At 39.7% G+C, this 18999-nt stretch overlaps 1 protein-coding gene across 2 annotated transcripts in view; it reads left to right on the forward strand.

Moving 5' to 3' along the window:
* The window catches only part of rmnd1 (required for meiotic nuclear division 1 homolog), a 73379-nt gene that overhangs the window by 40408 nt on the left and 13972 nt on the right, over window positions 1-18999 (forward strand). For both annotated transcript variants that reach the window (XM_078556610.1, XM_078556611.1), the window contains exons 6-11: window positions 4127-4166; window positions 5046-5146; window positions 9659-9765; window positions 10880-10944; window positions 12591-12667; window positions 13804-13924. In XM_078556610.1, coding sequence (XP_078412736.1) covers window positions 4127-4166; window positions 5046-5146; window positions 9659-9765; window positions 10880-10944; window positions 12591-12667; window positions 13804-13924 — 511 coding nt within the window. The remainder of the gene's footprint in view (window positions 1-4126; window positions 4167-5045; window positions 5147-9658; window positions 9766-10879; window positions 10945-12590; window positions 12668-13803; window positions 13925-18999) is intronic.

Here is an 18999-nt window from a genome sequence, read left to right on the forward strand (position 1 = left end):
GTGAATCTGAAGGCTACGAGTGTGAGAAGAACGCTGAACTCAGGAGTTGGTGGTGAGGGATTTCAAAGTGGTTAGACTGCGATCATGGCTTTAGCAATTGTTTAGATTTTTCTGGGAGTGGAAACTCTTTCGAGTTACCAACAGTCACAGATTGCAACTCTTTCGAGTACAATCACAGTTCTTGGGTTCCGGGAGTGGGACATGAACTCACAACCCTCTGATTCAAAGGCGAGGGTGCTATGAACTGAGCCACAGCTGAAGATGTAACCCTGACAGGCTTAGAAAAAGTAACCAAGTTTCCATTAACAGAGTTGGCAGATAAGTTGCAGTTAGGATTAACCGCAGGTGCGAGGAAAGCAGACATAATTGAAGTAATAGTGCAGCATTTGAAATTGGAAGGGATACCTGAAACTAATGAGTCACAGCTGGGAATAATGAGACTTCAGTTGCTAATGAAGAAGCTTGAACTTGAACAAGCAATTGAACTGAAAATTGAATTAGAGGCAAAAGAAAAGAAAAAGGAGAGAACATTTCAAAGGGAGCAGAAAGGCAGGAGACAGGAAAGAGAATTGGAAATGGAAAAGTTAGCAATGGACGAAAGAGAAAAGGAGAGAGGAAGAGAATACCGGCTTAAAAAGCTAGACCTTAAAAAAGACACCTCAGATGCTGAGGAAGGTTCTGATGGTGAAACGGCCACATTCAACCTAAAACCCAGTGGAGAGGTTTAAATTTGTGCAGGCTCTTCTGAAGTTTGAGGAAAGGAGTGTAGAGCCATCCTTTATTTCATTTGAGAAGATAGCTAAACAAATGAAATGGCCACAAGAAATCTGGACATTGCTTTTACAGACTAGGTTGGTAGTTAGAATTCATGAGGTATATGCATCGCAGTCAGAAGTGTCTGTGGATTATGATGCAGCAAAAAAAACTTCTGAGTGCATATGAGTTGGTTTCTGAGACGTACGGGCAGAAATTTCGGAATGTGAGGAAACAGCCTGGACAGACTTATATTGAGTTTGAGAGAGTAAAACAAAGTAATTTTGACTGTTGGATACGGACATTAAAAGTAGAGACAACATATGCAGCTCTTAGAGAAGTAATTCTTTTGAAAGAATTTAAAGATTCACTTCCTTTGGTAGTTAGAACCCGTGTGGAGGAACAAAGAGTTAAAACAGCTAGGCAGGCAGCAGCGATAGCTGATGATTATGAGCTGGTCCATATCAAAATCTTTTTTCCATCACCTTTTTAAATCAGAGAAGGATAGGAAGTGGGTAGATGAAAGGAAAACAGGTAGTCAGGGAAGAGAAGGGACAGCTGGGAATTCTCAGGAAATTTCTCCTCAGACCAGAAAGGAAGGTGCTGAGGGTGGAAGTGACACTCGAAGACTTAAATGTTTCCATTGTAATAAGGTTGGGCACACAAAGCTAAAGTTTTGGAGGTTACAGAGAAAACCTATTGCAGTAATTGGAACACAGAAAAGTTCTGAAAATAAGAGTACTGTGGGCTTGGAGATCCAGAGGCAAGAAAAACCAGTGGTTTGTGTACAAGTGGAGCAAGAAGAATCATTGGTAGCTAATGAAGTGGGAATGTATTCACAACTTACCCAAGGGAGTTCTGAAGGACAGGTTACAGAAATGTTTGAAGATTTTATATTTGAAGGGAAAGTCTATCCATGTGTACAGGGCGGAACAGGCAAAGATATCAATTTTAAGGGGTACAGGGGCTTGTCAGCCCTTATGGGATGGCGCTATTTTTTGTCCAAAGGGGGCATTGCAGGAAAGAGTGTTAATAAGTGGGATACACGGAGATACTATACATATTCCATTGTGTAAGGCGAATTTTAAAAGTAGGTTGAAAACAGGCAAGCTGATCATTGCGGTAGTGGAAAAATTGCCCATTACAGGGGTTCAGTTTATCCTAGGAAGTGATATAGCTGGGTCACAGATTTTGGTGATGCCTGCTGTAGTCAAGCAGCCTGTGGAGATGCAATCGACAGAGATGTTGCAGAAAGAGCATTCTGGATTGTTTCCAGATTGCTTAGTGACGGGATCAGAAACTCATGGGTTGAAACAGGAAGAGGAAAAATCCAAAAGACAGAGGAAGGATGCTGACATCCAGTCAGCTGGATCTGTCATTGAAAAGATGATTCAGGAGAAACTAGTGGGTCAACGTTCAGAAATTACTCTCCTGGATTATGTGACAAAATTTAGAGAAAGATTGAACAGAGCATGTGAGGTAGCTAAGGAACATTTAAAGGTATCGCAGCAAGTGATGAAGACAAGTGCAGAAAAGAGGGCAAAAGCTAATAGTTTTGTTGCTAGAGAAAAGGCATCAGTCTTGTATCCAGTGCCATGCGAATCATTAAATGCAAGGTTTACTGGGCCTTACCGAATTGAAAAGAGACTGAGTGAAGTAATTTATTTAATAAATACCCCAGAAAGAAGAAAGAACCAGGGGGGTGTGTCATGTAAATATGCTTAAAAAGTATTTTGACAGGATAACCAAAAGGAGGTATTAGTAGTGGAAAGGAAAAGGAGGTAGAAATGAAAGATTCTGAAATTGACTTTCCTCTAATTAAATTGCACAATGAGGGAGTGCTTAACAATTTAAATGTGATATTGAGTTATCTTCCAGACAAATGTCAAAGGTGATTTGGAAAAGCTATTACAGTCACACAAAGCTATTTGTGGGAATAAGTTGGGGAAAACAAATTTGGCTATGCATGATGTAGATGCGGGGGATTCAATTTCAATAAGGCAACATCCTTATAGATTGAATCCAGTAAAATTAGCTCAAGTGCAAAAATAAGTTGCATTTATGCTTCAGAATGACATCATAGTCTAGTTGCAGTAACTGGAGTTCACCCATCGTGATGGTGCCGAAACCAGATAAAACACACAGACAGTGTATGGATTATCAAAAAGTGAATGCAGTCACAACATAATATCCCTAGAATCTTGTAAAGTACAGCCTAGCTGCAGTAGTGTGTGCAGGGTACATCATTTTGAATAATGAAGAGCCTTATGTGAAAACATGCTTTGCTTCCAGCTATGATCTCAGTTTGGTGGGTTAGTCATTGCAATTGGCATTAAGTTAGGAGGCACAGTAAGTTGTGTGGATGGAAGAAGGAAGTTATAAAAAGCCCATGGACCAAGTGAGTGAAGAAAATTATGATGGATTGGAGTTTAATGTAGGGAAGTGTGAGGTCATCCATTTTGGATCTGAGAAAGACAGATTAGAATGTTTTCTAAATGGAGACTATGAGCTTTGGAAGAAAAAGGATTTAGGGTCCGTGCACACAAATCACAAAGCTAATGCACAGGTATAAAAAGTAATTTAAAAGGATAATGGGATGTTAACCTTATCTCAGGGGAATTAGAATTCAAAAGTGTGGAAGTAATTCTTCAGTTGTACAAGCCTTAATCAGACCTCATCTGGTATACTGCATTCAGTTTTGGTTCTGAGCCTGTGCAGATATGTTGATCTTGCAAGGGCTGCAGTGAAGACTGGGTTAAAAGGATTAAATTATAAGGATAGGTAGCATAAACCCTGCTTATATTCCCTTGAGTTTAAATGATTAAGGGTTAAAGGATAATTCAATTGTGGTATTTAAAATGTTTAAGGGATTTGATAGACTAGATATAGGAAAACTATTTCCTCTGCAGAAGGAATCCAGAACATGAGGACATAATAAAATTAGAACAAGGCCATTCAGGAGTGAAATCAAGAAGCACTTTTTCACACATACAGCAGTAGGAACCTGGAACACTTTTGCACAGATATCTGTCGATATTGGAGGTCAGTTGAAATTTTCAAGACTGGGATATTCTTGAAATGCAAATGATGTGATTTCATGATGAATATTATAACTCACTAACATAATTTAATTCACCAAACGCTACATTTGGTAGTAAACTTATCATTTGAGGTATCAAATGTATCAATAGCTGTTAATAGTTTGAGAAAAATTAATTAGCTTTTGCATTTTCTATCTGTGATTCAGTCATGGGGTTCTTAAGGCTGTGAAATTATATTCTATCCAGTCTATTATCTGGCTGTTAAAAGATAACAGATGGTCCTCTCCATGACCTTCTGCAACACTAACAATCTTTATTTCTTGCACACACAGGGAGGGCTCTGTTGTCTTTTGGAATGTGGAAGATAAAGCGGTAAGTTGAATCATACTGCATGTATCTAGGGTATAGTTTAGTTTTCCTACGCCCTTTTTAACTGCATGTTTACCTCAACCCTCATTTTTATCTGTGTTGGTATAAAACATTCTTCATCATGTAAACCAATAACACCTGCTTCCCACTGGTGGCACACGCTCCCCATTCTGGTAACATATGCAGCCTCATTTTATGAGATATTCTGTCTACTGGGGTATCCTACAGTTTTGATTGTACCAGTCAGTGGTAATAACTGCCCATCTTTATCACATCACTCTGTAGAACCTGGGGACTTGCTGCTCACTAATACCACACAGTGAATTCTTTTAACACACACCAATAATTAACAATAGCTTCTTGTCACTTTCTATCAACATTATTCAGCATTCCCTATTCAAAACGTGGGTATGTTATTGCATTAATACTGAAGTGGAAGTTAATTTATTTACAAGGCTTTTAATCAATGCACATCTAAATTTCACCAAAAAATGGCTTCATCACACATGAAAGACTTTGAAGTAAGTAAAGCTAATAGTAGAGGTTTAATTAAACATTTCCAAAACAGATTGGAATGTTAAAACTATCCTGTACACCCGGTATGTGTATAGAGGTAGAGATGAACTCATTTATTAATTGAGTGGCAAAGAATTGAAGCAATGCATTTCTGATGTAATAACTTTAAACAGGCTTAGACTTTCTGATTGCATAATTTTATTGGGGGCAATAAATCATTGGGTTAACGTTAGCATTAAGATTCATGTAAAAATCTTGATTCCAGTGTGTTATTCAGATTGAAATCATTAGGTTTTGTATTTCATTGTGGGGTTTTTTTTTTTGTAAGTTGGTGCATTTTTATGAAAATTAATCTTCTGCCTTTAGGTGAAACGCATTATGCAAATCTTGGAGCCACATGAGATCCAGCCGTATGAAGTTGCTTTGGTTCATTGGGAAAATGAGGAAATTAACTATCGGATTGCAGGGTAAGCGCAGTCAATTGTTTTACCTGATTCGAATGTCTTCAATGTTTGGTGAAAACCCAAAAGCCTAGAAAGGAAATGCTTCTTATGTAAATCCATCTTAATGAGTTGCTTAATATCATTTAGTCAACATGTAAATTAATCTAGATATACATTAGAGTTCACATAGCCTGCCTTGATGGTAACTCTCCCCACAACAATCACAAGAAGTCGATGGGGGGAATTGAAAATTATAAAACTGAGAACAGGATAGTAATGCCCTGAAAATCATAATACTGTACTTAAAGCCCATTCCTATCTGCCACCATTTCGCTCAGGGAATTCACAAGGGCCCAGGCAAGAGTCTCATTAAAGTGTTCACACCTGTGTCCTATGATGTCAGTAGGACTCCACCGCCTTTTTCTTAAGCAAATGTGGAAGCATTGAATCCATCCAATGCTACTGCTCTAACTTGTGATCTATCTCACAAGGTGCCAATTTCTAAATTGGTCCCTGGGGGCGATGGAGCAAGTGCTGGTGCTTCTTCAGGAAGGTTGACCCCCCCTGTCCCACTCATGTCCTGCAGAGTTCAGGTATTCAGATGAATCTAGACAAGGGTCAGCAGGACATTGAAATTCTAGGCAGTAACAAAGTATGTGCAATTGCTTGAGAATAGAGAACAAATGTAAATGGTAGGCAGGCACCCTGCTGAACATGGCCTCCAACCTCTCCATCACCAGCGGTCCTTGATTTGCTTGCTGCAGTGATTTCCATGGATTATTCCTCAAATTGGCTGTTAGCCTTTATACAAACTAATCCTTCCTCAGGTCTAATCCACTCCCAGTTACTGTGGGGGGGTGGTTTTATGCCCTCTCTTATGGCGTGTTTGGAGGCAGGGAAGGCATTTTAATCAGGTTGGAGGGTGGCGTGTGAGCACCCCACTGCCTCCAGTGGGCGGGTCTGTTGCCATGCAGGAAGCATGACAATCGGACCTATGCAGACCACTTATGGTCTCACCTGTGGGGATGGTTCCCTCTGGTACTCCGGACCCGGAACCAGGAAGGAACAGAACCGCTGAAAGCCAACCCCCCCCTACCCTTGCTGCCAACCCCTGAGAGGCATTTAATTCCAGTAGGTCTTCCTGGAGGAGAGGACGTGAGTCTCTTGCTGGCTGAAGAGCCAGCAGGCAAAACTCCCAACACCTCCATAAAAACCCCTCCAGTTAGTAATAGAGGAAACAAGTTATTGTGTGGCTTTTGAAAGTGTTATGAGAATGTGTAAGGCAGCATCATGTAGTGCATCATATATTGTGCCCGTTGAGAGAAAGAAGATGCAAGATTTGAGCAGGCTGGGGAGGTAGTCATTTGTAAGAAGTGGCACCAGTGTGAAATGTGAAAGCAGGTAGCAAAATACTGGTTACATCTTTTGTGAGGGTCACGGCAACAGATGTGTATGTGATTGGAATGAGATTAGTATAGTGTCCACTTGTGATTTCTCCTCTTGAGAGGCAAGTGGAGAAGGGCATTGGTCATAATTAATGCAGAGAAATGGAGATAGGAAGGCATCATTCACAGCCTTGCTATCCGGTCAGTTTATTGAAACATTTGTGGCATTGGACCCATGCCCTTGGACGTGATACTGTTTTCCCTCTTGCAGCATCTTCATGCCTTTACCTACTCCACAAGCAATGACTTAAAATGTTGCAGGCAAAAGCACTTTGCTCCCTAAGTGCCTCCTGTGTAGCAGTCTAGATTTGTGCAAAGATAAACGATGCCACACTTTAACAGGTGTGTTCACTCTAAATGGGTGCTGAACACATGGAAAATCCTGCCCTCCAAATTGGCAGGGTGCCCATCACCACTGGAAATGCATAGGCAGCTCTGCAATGAAATGCATTCCTCAGACAGATGACATAGGGAGGGCAGCCCAGTCACCCACTCAAGAATTGCCATGAGAAAAAAAAATTATCCTACCATCTATTTTGGGAAATTGTCTTGTGCATTACAGAGCATTGGCTTTGGCAAGGTGAGGCAACCCCAACCAAGTTTCACAGGCTTCTGAGTCATCATTACCTCGACCAGAGATGGACAACAGCTGGTGGCCTTGTCAACAACACTCATGTACCATGAAAGAATAAAAAAACACAACATGGTAGCAAACACTATTTCCCCTCTTGACCCTGTGGTAGCAGGCTTGGGGGCAAGAGAACCAGGAAGATAGCAGGGAGCCATATTGGGGTGGCTTTCTAATGCATTCCCGCTGCTGGAGTCTTTCCTGCAGTGACCTGAGAAGCAGATTGGCTGCCTTTTACATGGAGGCGGGCAGCTAATTAACATAGTTAACACTTCAACTAGGGGCGATTTTGCAGCCTTGCCAGCATTTTGCTGGTGTTGGAGTAGCCTTTCATTGCATGCGGAGGCTGCCAGCTCAGTAGAGGTAGCTTCCCTGCAGCGGGCTGCAAGACCATCGGAGCTGGAGGTTCCATGCTCCATAGACGGGGCTGCCAGCAGAAAATGCCATAATCGGCCCAAACAATCCATCCGGAGAGGTTTCCCCTCCGCTCAGAGAGCCTAATGCTTCACCCGTCTGAATTTTTTATTGATATGTATACCACCAACCTGCCTCATCAGGGCCCACCTCTCCTGGTGGGGCTGCTGAAGCTCTAGAATTGCTAGTCTTCTGATTGGGCTAGCCATTAGGAGTGATCCACCACTTGTAACAAGACAGCAAGGGTGGAGGTGGCCAATTAGCAGGCTGCCTCCAGGAAGACTGCGACATTGGCCTCGCTGCTGGCAAGTGCGGGCTCTAAATTAATGTTGGAGTCCTGAAGTCCAGGGGAAAATTCAGCCCATTGTTTTAATTTTATCAAAAATGTTAATGTGAGTACTGAAATTTACTTCTTTTACTTCCTTCTTCTTTCCCTGAGGAAGAGTCATATGGACTCGAAACGTTAACTCTTTTTCTCTCCACAGATGCTGTGTCTAATAGGTCTACTATTGAGTTTTTCCAGCATTTTCTGTTTTTGTTTAAGATTTCCAGCATCCACAGTATTTTGCTTTTAGCATATGAATACAGCCTGAATATCCTGAATTTTAAGGCCAGGCCTGACTTTTAGCGCTATCAGCTTAAATTTAGGAATATGTCATTGCAAGATATTACTAATGATCCTCAGACAAATAATACAAATAGTTAAACCCTTTCTGAAGAAATATAGTATTTTTACTGAATTCACTGGGCAAGGTTTTTGCACCACAGGATGACACAAATGAAGTCAGTGATACAGATGGCATAGCCATCCATGAGCAGTCTTTCATTCCCTTGGGTCAAAATTAAACTACCGACTCTTTTACTAGAGCAGCTGGATGTAGTTTCCACCTTAGACCAAGGAGCATGGTTTGCTGTTTTTTCTACTTCCTTTGTCACCATTCTGAGATTTACATTTCTAGTCTGCTAGTAGATTTGCAGACCAAGTTGCTTGAGATATCCTTCATTTGAAAGGACCTCGGTGGGGAGTAGGTGGAGAGTTTAGTTCACAGCCAGTCCTCCTAATGACTTCCACCTAAATGCTCTTGAGAGCTGGAATTGTAGGAGAGCTAAAAAAGACTTCTGGTCAAGCCATCTTCTGGGATTGCTGTCGCATCTGCTACAGAGCAGAAATACATAAGCCAGGCAAAGCAAAAGCATCTGTGAAAATGAGGAAAACACAGGAGAGTGTCATCTTTATCTCCAGTTGAAAAAACTCTATAGAGATTCTGCTGAAAAATGGTACCCTGTACTGTGGTGCAGCAAGCATACTTACTTAGCTGCTTTGAGATATGTAGCTTTTGTATTTAATAGTGTAAAAGTCAGTACTAAAGAGCTCACAACTAAAGCCTTCACTACATGTCGTGTTCACTTATAGACAATTCTGGGATTAATCTCCCTACTTCAGATAATGCGGAAATAGAATTGGCCCTTTTTTGACAAGCCTGAACAGTACATTTTTTGTATGTTCTACATCCAATAGCTGTGGTCACTGCAGCAATACATACTGCAACTCTCGTGACTGTATGAATGCAAACACATCTCTCACTTGTCTCCCAAGCAGATATTAATGTTGTATTGTGTGCAAGTAAACTAAGGCTTTGTTTTGGGCATTTGCTAGTGGAATTCAGAACAGATTTTGTTTTTAATGTAAGGTATGGTTTCCAATGCCATTTGCCTCACCTGACTGCATGCCAACAGAATTGGGAAACCCATTTACAGAGCAATTGGACGGCTTCCACTCCAGAGAAATCTCCATATCAAAGGAGCATTTGTATGATTATTCAGCAGTTCCAGAACCTATTCTATACCCAATATGTATTTTAATTGAAGGGTAACGCAAGAATGGTTCTTTTCATCGTTTGTACTTATGTTTGAGTCAATTTAATGGTCCCTTAACGGTGTGTGGCAAGATCAATTTAGGCAAATGCTAGGATATTGGCAAGAGTTTGCAAAATAAGCAAGAGTATGGCATCATCTCTACCACATCATTTATTTATTTATTTTCCACAGAGGGCATTCAAAGCTGCATCGAGGAGAGATTTTATTGAACTCTGATCTGGAACCAGATGAATCTGTTTTGGAGAAGTTTGCATTTTCGAATGCACTTTCCCTATCAGGTGAGCAACACAAAGATGTGGATGAACCTCTGAATTTATACATTTTTCTCATTATGTCCTGAAGATTATTGTGAATAAAGTAATCATTTTTCAATATAATCACAGATATCCCTGAATAAACATTATTTAATCCATTTTCAAGTTAATATGCCATTGAGCCGTCTGTATTGATGATCTTCTTCAGATGTACTGTTTTGCATAATCTTCCCCAAGCTTCTGCTGCTTTTTAAAATGGAAATCATTTTACGTTATATGTGTATTTTGATAAACTTTTTTTTATATACTGAAATGTTTCAGCCCATTTACAGAGCAGCTGGACCGTTTATGTTCAGTCTCAATAGCAAAGGGATGTTTATGTAGCTAATTGGGGTGGTTTTAGTAGGCTGAGAATGGGACTTAAGATCAAGCTAGGTTTAGTTGTGGGGGGTGGGCGGGGAGGTGGGTCCATTCCCTTCCCTGAAAGATATTAGTGAATCACTCAAATTTCAATTACAACCTGACAGCTTTGCTATTATTTTCTGGGGCTAGCCCACAAGTTAGCAACAAAAACAGAAAATGCTGGAAAAACTCAGCATGTGTGGAGAAAAAGAAGAGTTAATGTTTCAGGTCCTTGTGACTCTTCAGAGCTAAAGGGAAGTAAAAATGTAATGAAATATATACTGTTCAAGGCAGGGTGGAGCAGGTGAAGCTGGAGAGAAGGCCAATGATAGGTGGGGGTAAAGGAGAGATTGCCAGAGATGTCATGGACAAAAGGACAAAGAGGTGTTAATGATAGTGGTACTGGCTAAAGGAGGTGCTGATGATGGCATTAAGGTCAGAAAGCAGAATGTGATAATAGCAGGACAAGGGTAAGGACAAGTTAGCATATTTGTTGAATTTGGTTCCACTAATCGCCATTTTGTAGTCTTAAAGGCACACCTGTCTGCTTTTACAGTAGAAGAATGCATTGTGCATAATATGGTATGATGCTGCTGCTATTACAGAATGACATAAAATCCAATTTAGCATTAGCAATTCATAGGAAGTCTACTGACAGGGCAGCTTTATATTCAAATTGCTGAAATCTTTGGTGGTTTTGTGAGTTTGTAATAGATTCATCCTATTTTGGTTGCAGTAAAACTTGCCATCTGGGAGGTGTCATTAGATAACTTCGTTGAGTCCATTCAGTCCATCCCTGAGGTGAGTAATGTGACGTTTTCCTGCTTCAGATTGATAAACAGACTGCATGTCGAATCTGGGACCTGAACTTAAAATAAACAAGACAGTAAATGATATTGAGATGTTATCTGACCCCACCATCTCCATTAAAATAATTTTTTGAACCACAATACAGGTGCTAGAAAGGCTGACTATTAGGATAATACCTGAAGTTGAAAATGTTTTGAGAAAATTTGGGTATAATTGAAATATTAACAACTGAAATGCATGCAAAAGTCGGATGGCATCCATGGTTTCCACCTTAGTTTGCTGGCATTTATTGAAATTCATTCAAATTGACTCGAGTTTTATCTCGCTCTCTCTCGTTTATAAACAAATGTAACCATAGTAATTCACAGCTTCCTCGGTAATTCAGTGGGAGAGTGTATTGTCCTGTAATACAGGGAGCAGAAGGTTCCCAGGTTTAATTCTTGGTCACTGCTGAGCTAGCTGATCTCAAGTGGGGAGATGGTGAGAATGTTACAATTGGCCTTGGTGTGTGCATGGTTGATAAGGACAAAATAATAGCATTGTAGGTGTACCTACACCAGGTGGATTGCAGCAGTCTAAGAAGGCAGCTCACCACCACCTTCTCAAGGGAAATGAGGGATGAGCAATAAATACCAGTGACACTCACATCCCATGAAAGAATTACAGAAAAGACTTGTTTTGTACAATAGGTGAGATTAAGAAGACTCTGTCAGAGCAGAAGGGGATACCATGAGTCAGTTCAGCAAGACAGGAATTTATAGTTGCAGGAGCATAGATGCTTGGAGCGTGAGTGATCTGGAATCAGCAGCTCATGATGCAGTGCAATGAGGGAAGAATATGGAAGGTGGGGGGATGGGTCAGAGAAGTAGGAAGTAGATGAAAAGAGAGCCAAGATTGGACAAGGAACAAGCTACAACATTACAAATGACTTCAGCACATATTTATGTGCTTAGGGAGAATAGGGATATTTTGACGTGCTGAATGAGCAAAGCACCCTTGCATCATATGGCATGAGGATGGAACAGAACTCCATTCAGCACCTAAATCCTACCAAATGCAATCTTTAGAAATCACTTATGAATGCATTACATGTATTAAACAGAGGAAGTCTTAAATTATGTAAGAATTCATGTCGTTCAATGAAATTACCATCCTATTCATCTTCCTCTGCTTAAATCTAGGTAAGCATATAGATCCACCATCTTAACCTGAGAAGGGTAATTTTCCTGAAAATTAAAAACAGCCTATTCCCCTTGTTGAATTCAATTCATCTCTGGCTCATTTCCAATGCTGTATGAAAGGCAGATCAAGTCATTGGAGTTATTATAGGAAAGGCACTGGCTTAAGAGACATCAGGCCTCAGCTCCAAATTTCTTGCATGGTTGGATAACCTAACTCTAAACTCTAGATCTAAATTTAACTCCTGAGTGCCATCCAAAAAGTTCAGTTACAGTTAAATACAACCCAATTTCATCCAACATACCAAGTCAGCATGGATTCAACTTTAATTAAGATCTCTTACTGAAACTCAAAATATATACAACGTACATATAAACTTGATTGTTTCTGATAGTCAGATTTATACCAAGTATTCATATAGCCTCATAGCATTTTGCTTTTTACCCCACTCTATTCAGATGCTGAAAGCAGGAAAACAAGTGAAACTTTCACGATCTGAAGTCATGCAGAAAATTGGTGAACTGTTTGCCTTGAGGTAAAAAATGTAAAGCAGAAACTTCTAGTTTATTTCAGAAGAGCTACCAATAAATGAATATGAGCTCCATTTCTTATTCTTTATTTCAAATTAATTTTGTAGCATCTTAGAGATCATTAAGGCTACATTAAATGTTCTACAGGGAGGTCTTGTGGCGCAGTGGTAGCATTCCTACCTCTGGGCCAGGAGCTCTGGGTTCAAGTCCTACTTCAGGACTTGATGGCCATGGAAGATGCGTTCATAACACAGCCAAACAGGTTGATTATCAGCCTGATGGCAGGCGGTCGGTGCGGGAGAGTTTCCTGGTCAGCTATATGACAGAAGGCAACAGCAAACCACTGTGTCATTCCCCAAGCATAATCCTGAACCAATCCGATGGAAGGATTGCCAACACTCTATTAGGGAATGGTACCTGAAGAAGGAGTAGGAAATGTTTACAGCTAATTGCATAACCTGACTTATCCACAATAACATTTAGTGGCCATGTTTATGTGGCATTCCCAAATTTAATCTCCTCATTATTGGCTTTAAACTGCCAAGGCCCTCCTCTTCCCTCCCTTAAGATTCTCCTTCAAACCAACCTCTTTGGAAATGCTTCATTGGGTGGTGAGCTTACCTCCGTTGTATCTTGGTAGTTACTATTAAGAATCCATGCTTTCAGAGCAACGTTACAGGGAAGTAAACTGATGAGAGAAATCCATTAGATTGGACTTTAAAACAAATTCTCTTTCAAGCATCTACAGAGATAACAAAATGCCATTCTATTATCATGAAGAGCATTTTCAGAAGTGTGACAAGATTAACATTTTTAGGGATGATGGGAATCCAAAATAGGGTACACTATGTATGACAACTGCCTGTAATCCATATGCCAAACATAGATACAAGTGGTAGAATTGATTGTGTATTTTTTAGTTTAAAAAGTACAATATCAAGAGGTTAACTTTAGAATAATTAACTTTTTCATGATTGAGAAGCATTCTTATATCTCATATTTTTCTCTACATATCTTTTCTACATATTCCCTTTGTATATAGTTGACAGTACTGAATTGTTTCGTAAATATTAATGTAAGCAATCAGCGGCTCACACAGCTCTAATCTGCCTGGTGTTATCCTAACTTTCTTCTCTTTTAGACACCGTATAAATTTGAGTTCGGATCTCCTGATGACCCCTGATTTTTACTGGGACAGAGAGAACCTGGAACAACTCTATGATAAAACTTGCCAATTTCTGAACATTAACCGACGTGTAAAGGTATGTGTTGTTCTGAGAAACAGTAACAAGCTAAAATCTACCTTGTGTAGAAAGATTAGAACTAACTCTGTGCTACCACTGAGGCAACTGCACGAGTAGATTTTGATGAAGGGAAATGTGGAAATTGCTGCACAAATCATGGTTATTGCTACAGTTTTTCCAAAATTATATATCCTCTTCTCAGGTGTAGTCATTCAAAGGGACCAATAAACTACATTTTTACACAAAAATAACTGATTTGAAAATGTTATATTTTATAAATGTAATAATAACACTTATTAGCATATGATGTTTGTGCTGGGTAGACCTTGCACCTGCACAAATAACTTATAGGGAAATCACAAATGTATAGCAAAGAAAGTGTGGTCTCTGAGGAAAGTCTGACCATGGCCCAGAAAGGTTGAGTTTGCCATTTGAATGGTATTGAGGCCTTTGGGATTAGAGAAAGGCTAGGTCACCATATGTGTGTTATTTAGTGTTTGCATCTCATGAACACAATTATAGAAGAAATCAACCTAGACTAATATAATATATACCATACTTTGGGTTTCAGCTCAAAGTTTCACTAAATAAAATGTGGAATTCTTACTACAATCTCATTTAAGGATTACAATAAATATCAGCATTAAGCAAAATTTCACATTGTACATGGGAAAAATATAGATTTGGTGCATACCAGAGATTGTCTGTTATTTGTCAAGTTTGTTTTCCATTTATTTCAATAGGAATAACTGCAACTGAAAACAGGTACAAAACAATAGCTTAGAAATTTACTTAGAATTTCAGCTCATTTATTGCTTCCATTTTCATAAATATTCAAGAAGTTAATATTTTAACTTACACATTGTAGCAGTATTAAAACTCAAACTGTTGCATTGAATTGTTAACATCCATTTGATTTTTGAACTAATTTTTTTTTTACATAGAATTTACATTACAGAAAGCAGACCATAAAGCCCAGCATAAGCCAAAGTTTGTGCTGGTTTTTGTAGTTTTCCTTATCTCTTCTGAAGAACCTGCCCTGGAAGAAATTCTAGGTCTATACCATAGATAATTGTAAAGATGGTAAAGTGCTCTTGGTTAATACTAATCCCGAGTCCTTTGCTATCTTAACATCTTGTCATCCACCTTATGAATATTTCCCACTACCTTCTTAAGGGCAACTAGGGATTAGTCACTCACATCCCAAAAATACATTTTTAAAAACCCTAAGAATATCTCTGGTAACTCAGGTAATCTCCAAGACCATTGACATTTCAGGCCTGGAAAAGCAGACTATCAACTGTTGAAGTGATCCAGGACAAGAAAGTGCCTCACAACACCCTCTCAACAATCTATTCAAGCACCAGCACAGCTACACACACCCCAGAAGATGCAGTTAGAATGTTCAAGATTGTAGGCCCAGTGATTCAAGATGCACACTTGGGTAAGAGGAAGTGGTGGTATTGGAGAAGGAGCAAGAGCTGTGTATTCACATGGATTGGGCAGTGGTGACATGCACTTGGTGCTTTTCGGTGGGGAAAAAAAATCTAAAACTGCTGACCAGTTTATGCATTTGATACATGTGTGGGCAGCATATTGGATGATGGTGCAAATGATCCTATGCTAGCCTGGAAAGATAAATTGACAGCAGTGGTGATCTTGATTGCCAGTGGCAGTGTAGACCTCCAATGCTATGTTCTGTTGAAGGGTCATAAGGACTCGAAACGTCAACTCTTTTCTTCTCCGCCGATGCTGCCAGACCTGCTGAGTTTTTCCAGGTAATTCTGTTTTTGTTTTGGATTTCCAGCATCCGCAGTAGTTTTTTGTTTTTATCTCCAATGCTATAGGCTGACCTTGCTACAGATGGCACAGCTTTGCACCGATCTGAAGTCTGTGGAAGCACTTGTGCTCAGTCATTGCCAGACGGATTGCCAGGGTCTTCAGATATAATTTGTGGCATAATGAGCACAGGAAGTTTAGCCCTGATACCTGCTGATCCACATGGCAAGCCTTTAATCTTACACCACTTCAACCATGTAGTTGAGACACCTTAAAAGCAGCCTTCATTATTAATTTTATCTTGTCTTGCCCATCAGCATGCAGTTATTTTTTTCCCCTAAGCTGCAGTGGTAGTTTGTATTCTAAGAATCTCTTTTCATATTTCTTCATTTATGCTCCTGAACTCTTGAAAATTCTTCAACTGATAATTTTCATACTGATAATATTGCAGACAATATTTCCCTGTTTTATTTCAACATATGCCATTCACACATGTTCTGGTGCCAAAAAACTAAAAAAAACCCAGAAAATTACCAAAAAACCACCGCCCCTTTAAGAGCTCCTTTGCGTTTGGAGTTGCCCTTTCACCAATTCCAGATGGGTGGCTGGAGCACAAAGTGTGACCCAAACAGAACAAAACCCATCCTGGGGTCATTACCACCTATCTTCCCCTTACTCTTGTACAGCCTTGGCATGGTTAAATCTTTCCTTCCCAATGTAAAACAAACTGGCCTTATTAAGAATGACTCACTCTGTACCATCTATGACATCAAAAAATGTAACTACTTTAACCAGAGCACCACTATAAGAGTTCTCTGTGCTTTTGCCAGGAATGAAAGAGAAACTACAATTCCACCTCAGATTCTGTTTCACTATCTAAAACTAGCAGTAATGTTTCAGACACTACTTTTCTTGACTGAGAATTTCCATCCTATGTTTGGAATCCTGTCCCTTCAAACCAGAAACTAAACACAGACTTGTCTATCATTTGCACAGGTTAGAAGCAGATTAAAACTTCCCTTACTATACATCAACTGGTTGCTTTAACCCTAACCTCAGAAGAACATCTTTACTGTAGCAGTGCATTGTTATTATTTCTCACAGCAGTCATCCTTGTCACCTCTCTGAGTGAGGTTGCCAATTAGTGCCAAGTTAAGCACAGTTCTGTGACAGAATCACATCATCTTAAAGAGGTGATTCCAGGTCAGATCCTTTCATGCAGCAGACAGAGGAGGCTTTCATTCCATATATTTGTGCTGGATTTAAACCCTGGAGCCAGAGGTAAAAGGACATACTGCTGAACTATTGTGCTATTCATCCCACAAAACTGACATTTCTATTTATATTCAAAGTTCCAAAGTCGGGGCACAGTACTGAATTTCTAGGAGTAATTACAATGGAACAATCTTGTTGAAAGACTTGGATCATGTCATAAACTACAAGAGTGACAAAATTTACAATCATTTGACTCCCAGATCATATCATGCTTAATATTTACACTGTATGCAGTTTGAATTGTAAGGGGTATTTTATTTTCTTGGAAGCCCGTGTTCATACAAGCAATGCCAGTCATATTGGTTGGGAATTACAGTACTAGTTTGCTCTTTGTTATTGATGCATGATAATGCCTTTACTGTATAATTGTTACTATATTTACTATTTTAGTGGCAAATAAACTTATATTCTAGAGTTAAAATAGCAAAGTGGGGATGCAGGAGCTGAAAAGAGCTATCTATACACGTGAAAAACATGACGTTAATTGAAACAAAAGTAAAACACTTTGGATACTGGAAATCTGAAATAAAAACAGAAAATGCTGGAAATACTTGGCAAGTCAAGAAGCTTCAATGGAGAGAAAAGCAACTACTATTTCAGAGTGATGATTTTTCATCAGAACTAGGAAAAGTTAGATATTTAATAGTTTTTAAACAAGTAAAAAGCCAGGGAAAAGGAGGCGATAGAGGGGCTGAGGGGCGGAAGGAAGAAAGATCTGTGATTGGGTGGAGGGCAGGATTAATTAAATGAAAAAGGGATGTTGATGCAAAGTAATAGGGAAGTAAAGAAACAAATGATGGGTTCAGAGGATGTATGAATGGAAACAGATGCTGCCTGAGAAAATGGAGCAGTGGTTGTGATCTAAGGGTGTTGAGCTCAAAGCTGAGGCTGGATGGCTATGAATTGTCTAGTCGAAAGACAAGCCTGTGTTGAGCTTCATTGGAAAAGCATAGGAGGCTGAAGACAGAGGGGGATGGAAAATTAAAGTGGCAAGAGGCCAGAAGTTCAGGACCATGCTTTTGTACTGAATGGAGGTGTTCAGAGAAACAATCACCCAATTTGCAATTGGTCTCCTCAATATAGAGGGGGCCACATTGTGAAGTACAGTATCCTAAGTTGGCAGAAATAGAAGTAAATTGCTATTTCACCTGGAACGAGTGTTTAGAGCCCAGGACACCAGGAAGATGGAGAATAAAGGGCTGATGTTGCATCTCCTGGACTTGCATGGGAAGGTGAGGGAGAAAAGTGGGTGTTGAGTGATTGGAGAGTGGACCGAGGGAGGAAAACCGACCACAGATTTTTTCATCGTTCTTTCCTTCCTTCCACATACATTTTCCCTGGCTGTGCACTTGCTTCAAAACTATTAAATTCCTAACTTCTTACAGTTCTGATGAAAGGCCATTGACCTAAAACGTTAACTTGTTTGTATCTCCACAGATGCTGCCTGACTTGTTGAATATTGCTGTTTATATTTTCTGATATTAGCTAATGTTATTTGAACTGAAGAAGGTGTTGAAAGGCTTGACCGCAGAATTAACCAATAGGCATTCTTAATCAATTTTGCAAATCATGAGTGTCTTTAAAACTAAAAATAATTTTAAGAAGTAAATATAGATTACCTCATTTTGTACCAAATAGTTGATAAAATCATTCAGCTGCTTAGAATTATATTTATAAAATGATGGTGCTGGAAACATGGGAAAGAGATCATGCCACTGCTGCAAGCATAAAAATGAATAATCATAGAAAGGATAAAACAGAGTACTTCCTAAATGATGAAAGGCTAGAAACAGTGAAAGTCCAAAGAAACTTGGGGTCCATGTGCATAGATCATTAAAATGTCATAAACAGGTACAAAAAATAGAACCTGTCTCTCCCTGAACTTGCTGCACTCCGTTCTCTCAGGTCCAACCCTGACATTGTCATCAAACCCGCTGACAAGGGTGGTGCTGTTGTTGTCTGGTGCACTGACCTCTACCTCGCAGAGGCTGAGCATCAACTCGCAGACACTTCCTCCTACCTCTCCCTGGACCATGACC

The sequence above is a fragment of the Cetorhinus maximus genome, chromosome 14, assembly GCF_964194155.1.
Source record: "Cetorhinus maximus chromosome 14, sCetMax3.hap1.1, whole genome shotgun sequence".
Taxonomy (NCBI): Eukaryota; Metazoa; Chordata; class Chondrichthyes; order Lamniformes; family Cetorhinidae; genus Cetorhinus; species Cetorhinus maximus.